At 35.7% G+C, this 15,741-nt stretch overlaps 1 protein-coding gene across 9 annotated transcripts; it reads right to left on the reverse strand.

Annotated features, from left to right (window-relative positions):
- Window positions 1–70: 70 nt before the first annotated feature.
- On the reverse strand, window positions 71–15,140 carry LOC136346136 (uncharacterized). Of its 9 annotated transcripts, none has more exons than XM_066295044.1 (9): window positions 14,982–15,140; window positions 14,439–14,503; window positions 12,940–13,035; window positions 12,632–12,875; window positions 2,947–3,172; window positions 1,373–1,475; window positions 1,126–1,151; window positions 678–986; window positions 72–418 (listed from the first exon to the last, which is right to left on the reverse strand). In XM_066295044.1, exons 5-9 carry the CDS (start codon window positions 3,026–3,028, stop codon window positions 168–170), a joined length of 771 nt encoding a protein of 256 aa, XP_066151141.1. In that variant the 5' UTR covers window positions 3,029–3,172; window positions 12,632–12,875; window positions 12,940–13,035; window positions 14,439–14,503; window positions 14,982–15,140; the 3' UTR covers window positions 72–167. The 9 variants fall into 9 exon arrangements, with proteins under 9 accessions (XP_066151135.1, XP_066151141.1, XP_066151137.1 ...); XM_066295040.1 differs by having other exon boundaries at window positions 12,940–14,223; window positions 14,279–14,503; XM_066295043.1 differs by lacking the exon at window positions 14,982–15,140 and adding an exon at window positions 14,807–14,956.
- Window positions 15,141–15,741: the final 601 nt, after the last annotated feature.

A 15,741-nucleotide genomic window follows, 5' to 3' on the forward strand; every position in this document is an offset into this window, starting at 1 on the left:
TTATCTCTCAAAATATTACGAAATTTTGCTTCTTTCAGTTTCCCATTCCAATCTGTGATAAGGTAAAATAAAAAGAATTTGTTAAGTGTATTCTTTACTGACAATTATTTACATCCTCTATAATCATTCGACATTCAAAATAACTAAAAACGAAAGCCTTAATAGTTTCAAACATAATTCGAAATTATACTACAATTCACATTTTCACCTATAGAACCCAAATTTATTTTAGATCTCTGCACTTCTAAATTCTTATTACAAGCTTTTGATACAGTTAGATTATCAACCGTTTCGTAAGGCCGTTCCTGTATTACTGACAAATCTGAATAGTAAGCACTGGACGGTGCGCTGGATATGGGGAGTTCAATGGGTGTGCCGTTGAACGCTGAGTTGTGGTATACTTGAATACTGCTTATATCTATAAAAAAAAAAACATATTACTCGTTTGAGTTTATAAGAGGAAAATAATAAAAGCTTAAACCTACTTAATTAATTTGAGTATATTTAATAATTTAAGGAAAGCCTATATCATTTGAACAGAGATTTCAAAATTTCTTACCACAATAAAATGCTAATTTATTTAAACCGTACTGTAATTACACCCGTGAATTTATAAAAAAAAAATTTAATTCAAGGAACGTTTCTTTCTAATACATAACGCTTCTCTTCACACCCACCTTCAACTTTCCCTTCCGATCCCTCTTTATCCAACTCATCATATACGACCTCCTCCACATTATACTGTTCTTCCATGTGGGTGTAATGGTTCTCCATCGCATGGGAGCTGGGAGATGTGTTGAGGTTGTTCGTTGTATTGTGGTTTCGTCGTGCCAGCCACGACCAGACTACGTTCGTATTTGCAGTTGAACCGGATATGGTTGATAGGTTGGGTGCGACCACTGGACTAAATTCCTTATTAGCTGGGATGGTGATAGGGGGGCGCGTCGACAAATGTTGGTGGTGGAGGGAAATCCCACATTCTGTTTCTGGAAAATAGATGAGAAGCTAAAGGATTTAAGAGAAGTTCTTTCAATAAAAGAAAAGACCGTTTTTCTGTAAGTTAACGTGTAGTTTTGGGGAAAAACGGGATAGTTAAGAAGGTTTCAGAAGAGAACATTCGCTTACCGTTTAGTCCTACATTTTTCAATCTCCTAAAACAGAAAAAAAATTATATTATGGTATTGTAATACATGTTTACAATTTTTCATTTTAATTGTTTAATAACAAGTTTCGTTTATATTAACACATCAACCACGTTTGAATTAAGTCATAATCCGATAGGATAATTTTGACTCTAAATTTGCATGTGTCTCGAAAATGAATTTCTCAATAATGGTAAATATGCTTATGCCTATTAAATAATTTCCTTTACCTTTTGCATCGCGTCACCACTACCATGATAACAGCACCTATAAGAGCGGAGCTCAGAGAAACTATGACTAGTGTCAGAGCCCATCCCAGCTCGCCAGCAAACACTGGAAGCAAAAATTGCACCTTTAAAATTATACATCACTTTTCATGTATTTTTTCATAATTCACTCTTTTAAGTAACAATTACTAACTCCATAAAATACAGCGTTCGTTGATTCTAAACTGAACAGCCTGAAATTAAGTTATTAAACATTGCCCTGACTAAAACCATCAATAGTAATTCCATTGTCTGAAACAGCCGGAATAGGCACGTGGGACACACTTTTGTAATGTATTTAAAGCATTGAAAAACATACATTTCAGTTGCTTTGACATGGTATTTATTACTTTTTGCAAAAAACACGCGTAGTAAAACCACCTTTATACTTGTCTGTCTAGTTATTTCCAACTTCACAGGAGATTTACGCATTCCCATTTATATTCCTTCAAGAGGTTCAATAATGCAGGTGCCTCCAGCCAAAAACGTCGCGAAAGTGTATTGTAATTGCGTAATTACAGTGGTGGAATTGAGTAATCTTATTTGCTTCACATAAAGATTAAAATTGAAAATTTAGAATGGGTTTGCGTCAAGATTCCACAATCGCCTATGCAGGTACTATCGCTCATCTCAATGAAAATCTCCAGTCCATTTGCATATCTCGCATTGCTTATCCGAACGGAAGAATATTTAATAATGCCAAGTGGCAAAGAAAAAATCGCTCCGAGCAAATCTGATTTTGAATGGGAGATGTAATGAGATCAGATTAGTAATTGGTTCAAAAATCCTTCAGTTGAGATAGAAAAGGCGTTTATGTATAATATCCGTGTAGGGTAAGAAGTATGTGAATGTGAAATATCGTAAAAGTTTCGATTATTCTTAGGATTCTAATGAATTCTTTTATAAACGAAGAATTCGCCATGTGTGCTGCGTATAGCTGAAAATCCGAATGCGGAGAGCAGAAATTAAAATATACAAAGAAAGTATTAAAATAAGATATTCACGTGTAAATCTTTTAACCTACATTTGCGTCTTTATGTATTTCATGAGATTAGACGAAGACAAATGTTATGGAGTTGATACGCTAAAAAACAAAATGAACCCTAAATATAATTCGATTAACGTTACCTTTTATTTTCATTTAAGTATGTGTAATAGAAAAGAATAGCATATGCTACGAAGGCGATATGACAAATGTCTTGGGTCATGTGTGAATAAGAATAATGATGGTGGCAAATGATAACTTAAAGAGGCGAAAATAGAGATTTTTCATTAAGCTTCAGAGTTTGATTTCGAATAATTTTGTTGATAATTACTGAGAGAAGCGGTAGAGAAGGGTGATGGAAAAGATTCGAGTTCCATTTCTGGAAGATTTTGTTTAATTTTAATTAGAGAAAAAACAAATTTGCCAAAAGAGGAAAAAGATTTTCCACGTATATAAATGGAATGGATTAGGCAAGAAATCGGTATATAGACCAAATCGTTTTAAAATGTGATGATGTTTTTGAATTAATATCACTAGTTTCTTTAATCCATACCTCTGCTCCTAAAAGTCATAATGGGTTTTTCCTGCATGGCCCAAGTGCATAAATCGCAAGCGGTAACCTCGTCCTGAATCATATCTTCAAGGAATAATGGCCTCGGCGGTGGGGGCAAAAATTGGAGAAAACCTCCCTCGCAAGGGTCGAAGAGAGGATGAGGTGGAGGGTCTTCATCTGGTAGTGTCAAATGATCACTGTGGTTCAAAGCTGAAGGAACGTCATTCTAAAAGTAAATGTAAATCTCATTAAATTTCATTATCCTCGTTAAATGACGAAGATTTAGGCAATGAAATACGTATTTAAAAATAAATTATGAAACCACGCATTTAAGTCTGATTTTGACTCGATAAATCATTCCTGTCGATCGACGATAAATAAAATTCTCTTCGGCTTGAAAAATATTATTGATTCATTACTAATTTGAACATCAAACAGGCCGTTTCAGCTGGGCATTTTAAACTATTTAAAATATTGTTGTAACGAAAGGAATCTCAACCTGAATCATCAATCATGAGGCTAATAAAAGTAATATACAGTTAAATACTCTTAGGCCAATTTCAAGCATTTTTTGCCTATTTAATTCCTATGAAATACTTTTATCCACATATCATCTCTTATGGTCCATTTTGCGATTAACTTGCAATAATAACCTTAAGAAATTTCATGTTACAAAATTGAAACTTTCGTGGTATCTATAAAGCAACAAGCACAAGGTAATTATAATATTTTTTATTAAGCAATTTATCTTCACACTCTGCTGTAAATGTCGGGTGAAAATGTAAATCAAGTGACGGCGATCTTGGAAGATCAGCGGATTACTGAAGATAAAAGTGAAGCTGTGAATGAAGGAAGTGGTGCTAACGAATGAGATGTGGTTGATAGGCAAGATGAAGTTCTCAAGGCGGTAGATATGGCTTTTGTTGCAACTACTGCAAGTTTCTTGCCCTGGATGCAGTTACCCTGTACTTCGTGACTTCGTTTAATAACGAAAACGCCCGTTACATACTACATGGCAGTAACCATTACCTTGAGTCACAGTTCCATACGAGCAGTGATGACAAATGAGGATGTATATAAACAAAAATTGATTATTTTACATTTTTAACCGAATTGCTTCTGCATGGAGATATTTATCCAACTACCTCTAATAAATTTTAGAGCAATTTAGAGAGAAATTCAATACAGGAACGCCGCGTTTACCTCTACATACATCACGCGATGTATTCGCGATAAAGTGATGAACAATGGACCCGCAACGCAACGGTTCATATAACATAACAGGTAGGTGTCGACCGCAAGGTTCCAAGAATGTCGCACAACCAGCGAAATACACCATTAAATTTAACTTATGACAAGATAGGAGAAAGGGCCCTGGGATGAGACAAGGTAGCAAATCATCGTACAGTGAAAAATGAACATCAATGGCTTATTGTGTTCTTGCTTCGAATGTACGCCCGTTTGGATATGCAAGTGTGCTACATTAAACATATAGGTGCGGTTATTCGTGTCTGATTTTGCCCTTTTTGCGTGGTGCATTGTATAAGGAGAAAAGATTTCTCATGAATATGTCATGATTAAGAAGACGATTTATAAGGCAGATGATACTGAAGAAGAATTCATATACAGGATACGTATTCTCACATGAATAACTTTAAATGATCCAATAGAGCAGTTTTTAGATCTGTACCTTCCATATTCAAGAATCACGCTCATATTTGAGAATAATATAATTCTAAAACTGGAACACCCTATTGCTCCTCGAATCATTAACCAGCTTCCGCCGCCTGAATCTGGACAGTAGAATGTGTCTGCTAATGATCATTTTCCATTAGAATATTAGTATTTAAATCAACAATATGAAATATCGTCCACCATTTTGTCAAGTTGACAGCTTTTAGCAGCTAATTACGTTCATTCGCAGAGCTTTATGTGAAGCTCCAATTTCACATTATTGGCGGAATAAAGCTGCGCTTACAATGTTCGGACAATTATCGTGGACACGGTCCTGCCTTAACTACACCACTCCATTAATTGCGCAATTAAAAAGTGTTTTCCTTTTAAAATATAAGCTATCTACCTCTTAATTACACACTTTTATTGATGCTGAAATTATCTTCTTCGTAGCTGATGATGGCCTTTACTGGTGGTATGTGTCGAAGTGTTGCGAGATTGAAGTTTCGACGACAACAAAGGCGTGTTGATGAAGAAATTGGGAAGACTCAGTAATTATCTTTTTATTTCTTACTTAAGTGGTTGTTGGGTATTTTAGAACATCTCGGTACGATGAACGAAACAGCTTGGTTTTATATCAGAAGATATTTTAATAGATTCCGTGCGCCTTTTTTCTAATTTAGTCCCCGAAGCCGCAATGCTCTACTGTATTTTCACCTACTAATGTCTTGGAGGCACTCATGAGTTAAATGAACCATTACAGAGCATTGCCATTTGAACCTCTGCTGTATAAGTAAATCCACCAATTTTGCTTTATTATATGGCTCGTTAAACGACAGCAGCCTATTCAAATATTCCCACTTTACCATTAGCATCGAAAGTAACCGTATAATTAATAACTATTTCCAACATAAGCAGCTTAAGTACTTACCTAATACCAGTGCATTAACCGAACAACTCTTTAAGTTACTCCCCAATTAAAAGAACATCATGTTTGCACATACGGCTCGGAGTGTAATTATTCTTTGGCAGTCTATGAAGATGTGAATAAATATTGCCTGTTGATATTATGCGTGGGAAGGCGATGTTTTCTTTCTTATAAGATTGTCCTCGAAGAGATTAGATGTATTTAAAAGCGCATCGCTTTTTATGAATTTAAGATTGATTGCCTAACGAGCACCGTTATTTTCTTTATCTGATGTTTATTTTCTATGCTGTTCACATAAAAATCTTCACTACTTTACTTTTATGGGCGTTAGAACATAACAGTTGAAATTCTTGTGATAATTTAAATTATTGAGAATCCACAGAGGTGTATATACGGTTAAGAAGTGTTACAAAGATATGTTCAATCGGGAAGAATTATGGCGACTTCATCAGTTTTTCATGTTCAAAAAGTGGTCGATTTTTTTTTTTTTTTTGAAGATGGTGAGTCCTGGAAGTACATATTTGGTGTGCCCGAGGACGTAAAACGACAGTATTTGCTTTGCAAGTTTTAGCGTTTACGCAGTAATAGGCACAACAAATATAAAATAAGCAATGAAATTACAAAATGGCAATTTGCAAACAAGTCTGCTTTGCGGTTATTCAATTGATTGCAACTCATTATTACGTATGAATAAAAATGAGATTGAGCGTAGCCATAAAATAAAGCAGTTAATTGAAGCAATTAAGCAAAAACGATATTATTGACTCCGATTTTAATTATTTAAATACAATTTTACTTTAATAATTTAATTTTTAACTTCGGCTTTATATGTTCCGTGTGTTGACTTTGATTAACGTTTCAAAATAAAATTTGTTGCAGCTAAATTTCGTTAATTATCTGTTTTATTTTACGGCCATTTATAGTCAATTTCTATCTTCATCTAGCTGTAATAATCAATTGCAATCAGTCGAATGACCACAAAACAGATTTGATTGGAAATTTTCACTTCGCAGTGTTATTGATGTTCGTTGTACCTACTTAAGCGCAAACGCTAGAAACTCCAAACCGAAAATACTAAAAGACAGAAAATATATCTTCTAATCAGTAAAATGTATCTTGTGGGATCTAATGTGGTGCAAACATTCGTTAGCGACGATTTTGAGGACCTATTAACGCCAAAATTAGCTGATGAGGAACTTTTTAGGAAATAGTTCTTCTAAAAGGGCTCATAGAGATTAAACACTCGAATGCGTACGCTACCTAACATGCAGTTTCAATCCTGCTGAAAGCACAAAAAAGCCTCATTATTCACAAACAAAATCAGGCAAAATTCCTGTAAAATGCACCAATAGCGGTGGATCTCTCATTAGGACGGCGGTCAGAAATGAAAGAGGCCAAACCTATTATTTATGTAAAGTTGGTCGTGGTTGGAAGGTGGCCTTGAGCTGCCAGACGACCCGCGATGTCTTCATCAACTTCGTATGGGTTTAGTCGAAGAAACAAAAAGAAGTGAGTAACAGAGATGGCCTTTTGACGACCATGTAACGACTATATCGCGGGTTATTTTGATGGGGCTTGTGCTTTTATTTGCCGATAAACGCTTTTATAATGAATATTCCCATTGTTTCGTTGGTATAATAAAATGTACAGAGTGATGAACATACAAGGCATTGAGGGTCTAGAAGACTCTTCTCTGGATGAGAAAAAACACTCGAAGTGAAACAAATTGCGCTTATGTGAGACAAATGACACAATTTTATTAGAAACGGGCAAACATAACTCCAAAATTATAATTTTTTATTAGGAGTAAACGAAGAAAAAAGTTATTGCAGATTGTCAGTTTAAATTCGATCTGCTACAAAGACTCATTTTTTGTATTTCTACTGTTGCAGCCTATGAGTTTTTTTAATATCTTTATTAGGAAGGCTTTGCAGACTTCGTCGTGGTCTTAATACAACGGAAATTTTTTTGTATGTTGCAGTTGCTTTTAGTTTTACAACAATAAATTCAATTGTATCAAAAAATTTTGGTGATTTTCTTGATATAATGGTGAATGAAAATTCGCGCTCGTTGTTTTTTTTATTAGAAACAATAAAGTTTATAATCATTTATTACGACGTATTGTATTCATTTTGAATTTCAACGCCATTCCCTTTCATTTTTTGGATTTAAAAATTAACTTTTTAGATCGGATCTTACTTTTCTAACAATTGTACAGTTAACAACTCTTTTGATGTTGGGTACATTTTTTTTCCTCGTTTTTTTCGTTTTTATTTTAGCCTTCCCTCATTACCTTTAAGTGGGATTAATCACCTCCTTCATTAATAATTGCCTGTACAAGATGCGCGGAAACTGATTGTTATAGCCAATAAATCAATCTGTAGGCATATGAGAAGAGCGGCTATTCTTAATAGTACTTTTATATTCCTACCGACGACAGCGATTGGAATATTATATAGCTCGGCGAAATTAATTCTTTTTAAAATTTATGTCCAATTTTATTATGTTTTGTTCTGAAGGTAATATTTTTCATTCGCAGCAGAGATAACAACGAAAATATGCACATAACAAGAAATTAAGAAATAAATAACCTATTCAAATAAATCCATTAGGCTGCCGGTCGGACATTAAATTTGAATAAATTTCTAATTTATCTACTTTCCGCTATGGGCTGTGGTAAACCAATTATTATAAAGAAGATCCATCCACATTGGTTCTACTTAACGTTCAGCGGTTTTTAGCCATCGCCTACACATTTAGATGAATATTAAACTGCCTAGTGTCACGGTATTAAGTTGTAAATATTTTAGTCTCTTGAGAAAACGACTCTAGTGCCTAAAAAGGAATTTTCATTAATGAATGCCAAGGAACAATGTCGTCATAATTATTTATCAATAATTTCATGTTTTTGTTCATATCACTGCATATGACAGAACATAGAATTATGAGTTGTGAAGTAAATTATTATCACTTGAACGTTAAATTTAAATCCCGAAGCGAACTAAGACGTAAGGGTTAAAAGTATTTCACAGTCGCAGTGCACAAATGAATTTTTTCTAATAATAACAACCAAAAATTAAAGCCAAATCACAAGCAGACAACTAATCCTCGAATCATAACATCAACGGTGGAGTTTCATTTGGCATTCACTCCCAGAGCAACTGTAATTAAAACGGTAATTATGTGATCACGACACAGTGGCCTATTAGCCCTCTAGTTAAATAATGAGCCATATTCGTGTCATTAGCGACAATTATCTAACTATTTTTCCAAAAAAAATGCGAGAAAACGTATTTCCTAGTCATACAGCACACTCAATAATTATGGTTTTGATAACTGGTATTGGAGAGTGGTATTTTTTCTAAATTTGGCAACTACGGAGATGGTTTTTGTGATTAAAATCGGTCACGAAACGGGCCTCAATTCATAAGTAATTATAAAATAAAAGTCTTAATTTATTAACTCACTTTACAAATGGGATCAATAATAACTAAGGTTGCTGTAGTTCAACAGGTACAGGACGCAGCTTGAATATATATTGAATATATTCAGATATATAACAGGTGCATTGAAAATTATGGATTAATTAGGGTTATATGTATGGACGTAGTTTTGGTTGAAAAAACCACCAGTGTTTTTTCAGATCAAAACTACTTGATTACATAATCATCTAAAATTATTTAGAATTTTTGACACACACGTTCTACTCGGATGAGAATTGATAGGGGAAGTGATGAATTAAGTTCTCAAATATATAACATTTCCTTCTGACTTCTTCATCGTACAGCAACATTAGAAAAGAGCATGAAAGAAAGTCATTAGAAAATCTTATTTTGCTTAACTCTGACCATGCTGAATCCAGAATCCCATTCGTCAGATAAAACATTCTTTTATTACCTACTTATACAGGGAGTTGCATTACCGGACCGACCATAGGAAAACCCATGTAAATTTTAATACCATCTCTTGTGTATCTTTCCTCTTCACTTAGGGGCAAAATTGCATTACACTTTTTTGATGAATTATATCTAAAATATAAAAAATGTTCCATACAGCATTTTTCTGTAGTCGGTCTGGCAATGCAACACCCTGTTTAAATAGCTATTTCGATCACCAAATTCGTGAGCCTTTAAATTTGGGATTTTTTTTATGCTAATGGTATCATATTACATATTGTTAGTTCCGCAAATCATTTTTAGATTATCTCATTAGCAATTTCACGGCGTATCAGAAATTCCCAAGAGTTCTGACGGATGTGCAGAGACTATTGTCCCTACTGCTGATTCTAAATAATAGAATTAATTGCATCTACCTCAGAATATCTTGAAATTCTGCGAACAGAGAACTTCAGCTAGTTCGAGCAAATTAAAAAGAGCTTTTTCGGGTTCCGCTAAAATTCGGAAAGTCTATATTTGTGACAATTTTCAGAAATAGATAACACTTAATATATTGTTTTAAGAATCAACGTTTGGTTTTAGATTGTTTACTCAACACACTACTACAAGGGAAAAATTTCAGCTAAACCTACCGACTAAATAGACACGGATCAAGTTATTGTGAATCTGTTAAGATGTAACATTAAATGAAACTAATTGATTTTTTACTTTTCTCGGAGCTCTTTTAACGTTTTGGGTTCTATAGGTTTTCTTTCAACGTTCACAACTTGGCTCAATATGTAGAACGTATCAAGCAGGTTTAATAATTGATAATAAGCGAGACAAGATTGCTACTTTAAACTTACCTCATGCATTTTCTCTCTATCAAATTGACACAAAGCCAAAGATGTGCTTAATCCAAATCTTTATAGTTTTTTTCCACAATTTCCGCAATACGAATTAACGTATTTTGGAAGCACTTAAACATTTTTTCTTTCACAAAATGACTTTTTTTTTCTGGTCCGTATTAGCAAAAACGTCCCTAAGTAGCACTTGGAAATCAGCTAATTAAGTGCAAACAACGTGTTTCCTTATTACAAATTCTTGGAAACCATGACGCCGATCAAACTAATTACACTCGCGAGTAGTGCTTTTTTCGCGTAATCCTTCCGTGACGCCCTAATCGCGGTACTCTCGCGAAGGTACTTCTTCGCCGTCTTCCGCTAAACTTAATCTTCATTTGTACTTCTTCGCGGCGGTCGGCACACCACGTGACGTCACCAACAGGTTGGCCACTCCGAAGGTGGCCCATCGGCCACGGCGGTCTGACCTGACGAATGATATACACTTTGTGGTCTGATAAAAAAATTATCGTGTATCAGAAAAGGGGGAGCCTACCTGCGAAACTATTGATTACTCTGGTGGACATGCCGCGGCACCAACGTGATGGGTTAATTTGTTGAATGACTGGGATTTAGATATAGTTGTTATACCATCAGATGAGGCCGTTTGTTCTAATTATGGACTTATCTCACAAAACATCTTTTGGCTATCTCTGTACTCCGTAAGTTTCAGCTCTATGGATATATTCACAGATAGATGTTAAACATTATTTTCAGACAGTCCACAGTGCTCTTGAAGCTCAAAAGGGACATTATTACAAGGAAGAAGTCTCTCCTCATAGAATTATCTGTGAGGTCGTTTACAATAAGATTAATTAAAACGGTCAATACTTTATTAGTAAATCAGTAAATCTTAGTTTCAGTTTCACTTTCTGATCACTGTAAGAAAGATTACTTACAGATACAAGAAATCGTCTTTTGTTATGTTAAATTTATTTGAACTTCGAGACTTCGCATTTCAATAATGAATCATATACCGGTAAATTCCATCACACGCTCACTTTCTATGGATTTGTTCTCAAAAGTATTCGATAACACTATATAATGTTATAAAGTATATACAGTAGCATCTGAATGCAATTCTTGGATAGAGATGAGATTTTCTACGAGTTCTAACGTATAGCCAAGCATCCATTGCTGGTATTCGGCGACAAGGTTTTCAAGACTAACGTTCGACCTCAAAATGTTTGGTAGCTATTCGATTGCAAATTTTCGTAACATTTCCGACTCTTTTCAAGATTCGTTGACTTTAGACACGAATTTATGACAGCCGGTATAAGAAACATTGTTTTTTTTACTATTTAAATTATCATTTGCCACCACTGTATCAACATCATGAAACCACATACAGAGTCATCTACCACCCCATAGTGAAATAAATTTTTAGATACAGGTGCCATCTACACAACATCTTCTGTCTTTAGTGAAAAAGATGCAATAAAACGGGATAGTTGCATATTACGCAATAGGTAGCTTTACGTTTGAGTAGATCGATATTGAGCGTGGTGATAAATGAAAGTTGAAACTGACAAAATCATTCGCGATTTTACATAATTTTCCAGAGTTCGATAATATTGAATAAATATATTGATGATGTTTACGTTTTTGATATTTCGACTCCTTCGAGCGCGGTTTGAATTTATTGCTCCCGCAGATATCTGATTATATTGTTTATTTGAGCAGTGTTCCCACGTATCCACCGCATGTGTAATCCAAGTCCCAATGCAACTTTTGAGACGGAAACGGCACTCATTCTCCTAGGTCATATAGAAAGCTGTATTATTCCCACGTGCCTCCTGATCGTTCTTTCGAGAACCTGAATCGAAAGGGTTTTTGAATTGTAAGTAAAACCCAACAGAGCTCGCAAATAATAAACAACCACCGTACATTTTCATATCGTTAAAACATTCCCGATATCCCCCAATTCGTTTAATCAAATATTTCGTCGTGTTCCTCGCTCGCTTTTCCTCGTTTTCGTCGGTCATCAATTTTCAGTACCTCGTACACAACAATACTTTTCAAATGGGTATTATCTTAAGAATGCAAATGAAAAATCTAATATGCAATTAAATGCAGTTCTGCACCATTATGTGCTGTTGATGTAGCATTTATTTCAATTTACTTTATTCATAGACTCCCATCCGTCCCTCCCTTTTAGAGTCTTTATACATTTTCATAAACCCCTTATGTCTTGGCTCTACGAACACAATGCGAACCTACTTCTCAAAAGGTACGAAATAATCGTCCATTGTTTCCGACGACCACAATTCGACATTGTCATCAAATATATTTCATTTGGCACCTACCCTGTGGTTGCTCTTTCCTCAACATGGTCATAATGAACATGTTATGTCCTTACAATAGGCCGTAACTGGAGGTTGTGTAAGGCTTCGGTCGAAGAACAGGATGCCATTATGCGGGAGACAATCGGTCCTTTGATTTATAGTTTTTCGGTGTTGGGACAGGACGAGATTCCTCGGCGTCAAGTGTATCAGCTTGAGACAATGGTTGAGACCACTATAGCGTGGTGTCGCATATAGGCATACAAACCTAACGAGAACAATAATAAAAATTATCAAAGACAAGTAACCTGGCATGAATGCTTGCAATTTACCATCATTATACCATAAGCGTTAAGAAGGCCCACTTCCCAGGTTCATCCCGGAGATGAGAATAACATGGTGTTGGTGGGACTGGAATAATACGGGCGCTGCGTGTAGAAGCATAGGATATAATTAACTATTAAAATCTGCAATATCTATGAGAAATTAGTTATTCCAATACCCATTTGTACGAATTATGAACGAAGCTTAACTATATTTACATATTAACACTTTCTGGATTTTACAAGTTAGTGAGAACATAAATCAGAATTTCGAATAGATTACTTTGCGCCTCGAATATTAAACTTTGCTAATGAGCAAGGTGACGAAATGTAATGAATATTTATATATACATAACTTTTCTTCGACTTAAGCATGTAAATGTAATCCAACAAATAACAAATTATTCACACACTTACGGAAAGACTTACTTAGGTGAACGATCATTTTTAGGTTTCTTTGCGTTTCTGAACTGTTCGATGTATATAACAACATAATACCTCGATTCTTGAGGCAAAATCATTAAACGCTACAAGATCTGATGGAGTCAAATTGGGGTAAAAACCAAAACTCAAGGGCGTCGCTAGATCGGTTCCTTTATCCGTGAAAACTACTTTAATCTGTGGTTTCATGGGATTTGGGGACGTCACTCACAACCTCACTGTAGTGGCCATTAATACCTTACCCTACAATGATACCTTACCAACATTCATGGGTTTGTGCCTTTTATCGCACTGCTAAATAGCTTGATTGTTATGTGTTATTGCTAAGTACCCCATAAGGTGTACGTCGTTTAAATATCAAAAGGGCATCGCTCAGGGTTTTGGGTATTGGGAACAATAAGTACCTTAGTGGGTTAATTTTTTAAATACTAAAAACCATTCATTGAGCTTGAGTCAGGTTAATTGAAATTCGCACTGATAATTTATGCTTGAAATTACTGGTCCATGTTCGGTTCGGTAAAGTACTTTCCAGTGATTTCTTCTAGTGCTTTAATTCCATTCCGTGACCATCAGAGTTCCTTCTCCTATGAGTTTCAGTTGAGTCGCGTGGCGCGATGGCGGTTCAACTCTGTCTTCTTTGGACATTTGAACATCACCGTAGGGCGATTTGGAGAATTACATATGATGCCTTCATGACCATGGTCAAAACTACTGCTTACACTCTAATTTAGATGGAACGGAACGATCTCACGAAGAAATAATGGACATTTAATTCTTCGGGCATTATCTCAAATACTTAGGATCGAAGAATTTCTTAAGCGTCTTAGTTGCGATCAAGTTTTCACAGCTGAACTGGAAAATTACATCCTATCAACAAATTCTGCAAATGTAACAAAGTTACATTTACCTCGGCGCATTCCTCGAAAGAAGAGCGAGGACGATCCAGTGCAAATTTATAGTTTCAAGAACCGAAGCGAGGCAATTGACAATTCTAACTACTATGTAAATGCGGCGTGGGCAAAACGGTTAAATTCTCTCCCTGGTCATTTCATTCTTAAGATTCTCACCTGTTGGTTCTGATTACTTTGCGACTAAAACTCCGGATTTATTGCAGCGGGAAACAAGAAGCGCCCTGGAAAAAAAAAAACAGAAAGGAGGACTATAAACACTGTGACTGTGGTGCCGCTAAACCGCTTTTTATTTGACTGTTTTACATAATTTATAATCTTTCGTAATTTTCTCGAACACGGTCGTTTTGTTGGACCTTTGTGCTTGTTACACGACTGATTAATTTAACGAACATGGAACATAATCGTAGCGTCCAGTGTACCAAAGGTATGCAACGTTTTTTCGGCATTTTACGGCCACCGCTCTCGTGAATTATTTTAGTGTTCCAAGAACGAAAATTCGTGGGAATTAACTAAGTAAAACTTACTGATTAAAACGGTAATAAACCGGGGCCTGTCAGGTAACACATTTGACCATAATTAACAACACAAAGGTTCGGTTCTTGATCTTTAACTTTATGATTAATATAGGCTACCGTACACCTCCAGAAGTGTTCGCGAAGCTACTGTATACTCCATACAACGTGCCACATAAATACCAACCTTGCGCTAGATGAATGGACGAATCTGCTAGTTTCTCTCTCTCACTCTTAGATCCGACATGGCCTCAGAAACTGCGTGATGAAAAGGGGATAAGGTCTTGATTTGGAGTATTTTTCGGGGCAATCCCTCCATGGATTTATCAAGTACCTACGCCCAAAACTAAAGCAAATTGTAGATGAAGGGTTATTTCCCCACACGGGAAGGAAGTACCACTTTCAGGCCCGTGCATTATTTGAAGGGCGGCAGTCTCAAAATATGAAAGAGACCAGAGATGCCCATAACTTAAATTAAATTTCTACGATCGTCCGATTTTCATCAAGGAAAGTCGGTAGCAATGGATTCCTACCGCCATCCTCTTACTTCGGTCATCTTCGCATATTCCTGCAGCACAGCTCCAAGGAAGTTTCCGAGAACGTTCCAAATTCTGGTTATTACAGATGAGTTATTGCAGGAACGTTTCCAATATCTGTAAGAGTTCTTGAGATCCTCAGTACTTCTGACAACGTACGGTTTCACTTTAGTTTCACGCACTACCTAATAGCTTATTCGACAAATCTACACCTGCCCCGAAGGCTTTCTCAACGAAGCGACACGACAATAATAATTTAAATTCTAAATAGATGTAAAGTAAAATTCATAGCCGTTTATCCATCCAAGGTAGGTAACTCCCACTCAAACAAATTGTCCGCTGACAATGGTAGGTACACTGGAAATGTATCAGCAACGCTATACTTTAAAATTATTACTTGCGAAGTAATTA

This window comes from Euwallacea fornicatus, chromosome 22, assembly GCF_040115645.1.
Source record: "Euwallacea fornicatus isolate EFF26 chromosome 22, ASM4011564v1, whole genome shotgun sequence".
Taxonomy (NCBI): Eukaryota; Metazoa; Arthropoda; class Insecta; order Coleoptera; family Curculionidae; genus Euwallacea; species Euwallacea fornicatus.

Bases quoted from the DNA above. Each gene is read 5' to 3' on its own strand.
- LOC136346136 (XM_066295038.1), bottom strand. The intron at 987-1,125 runs GTAAGCGAATGT...TCTATTTTCCAG, and splicing joins GAAAAATGTAGGACTAAACG to AAACAGAATGTGGGATTTCC. The intron at 419-677 runs GTGGGTGTGAAG...TTTTTTTTATAG, and splicing joins ATCGGAAGGGAAAGTTGAAG to ATATAAGCAGTATTCAAGTA.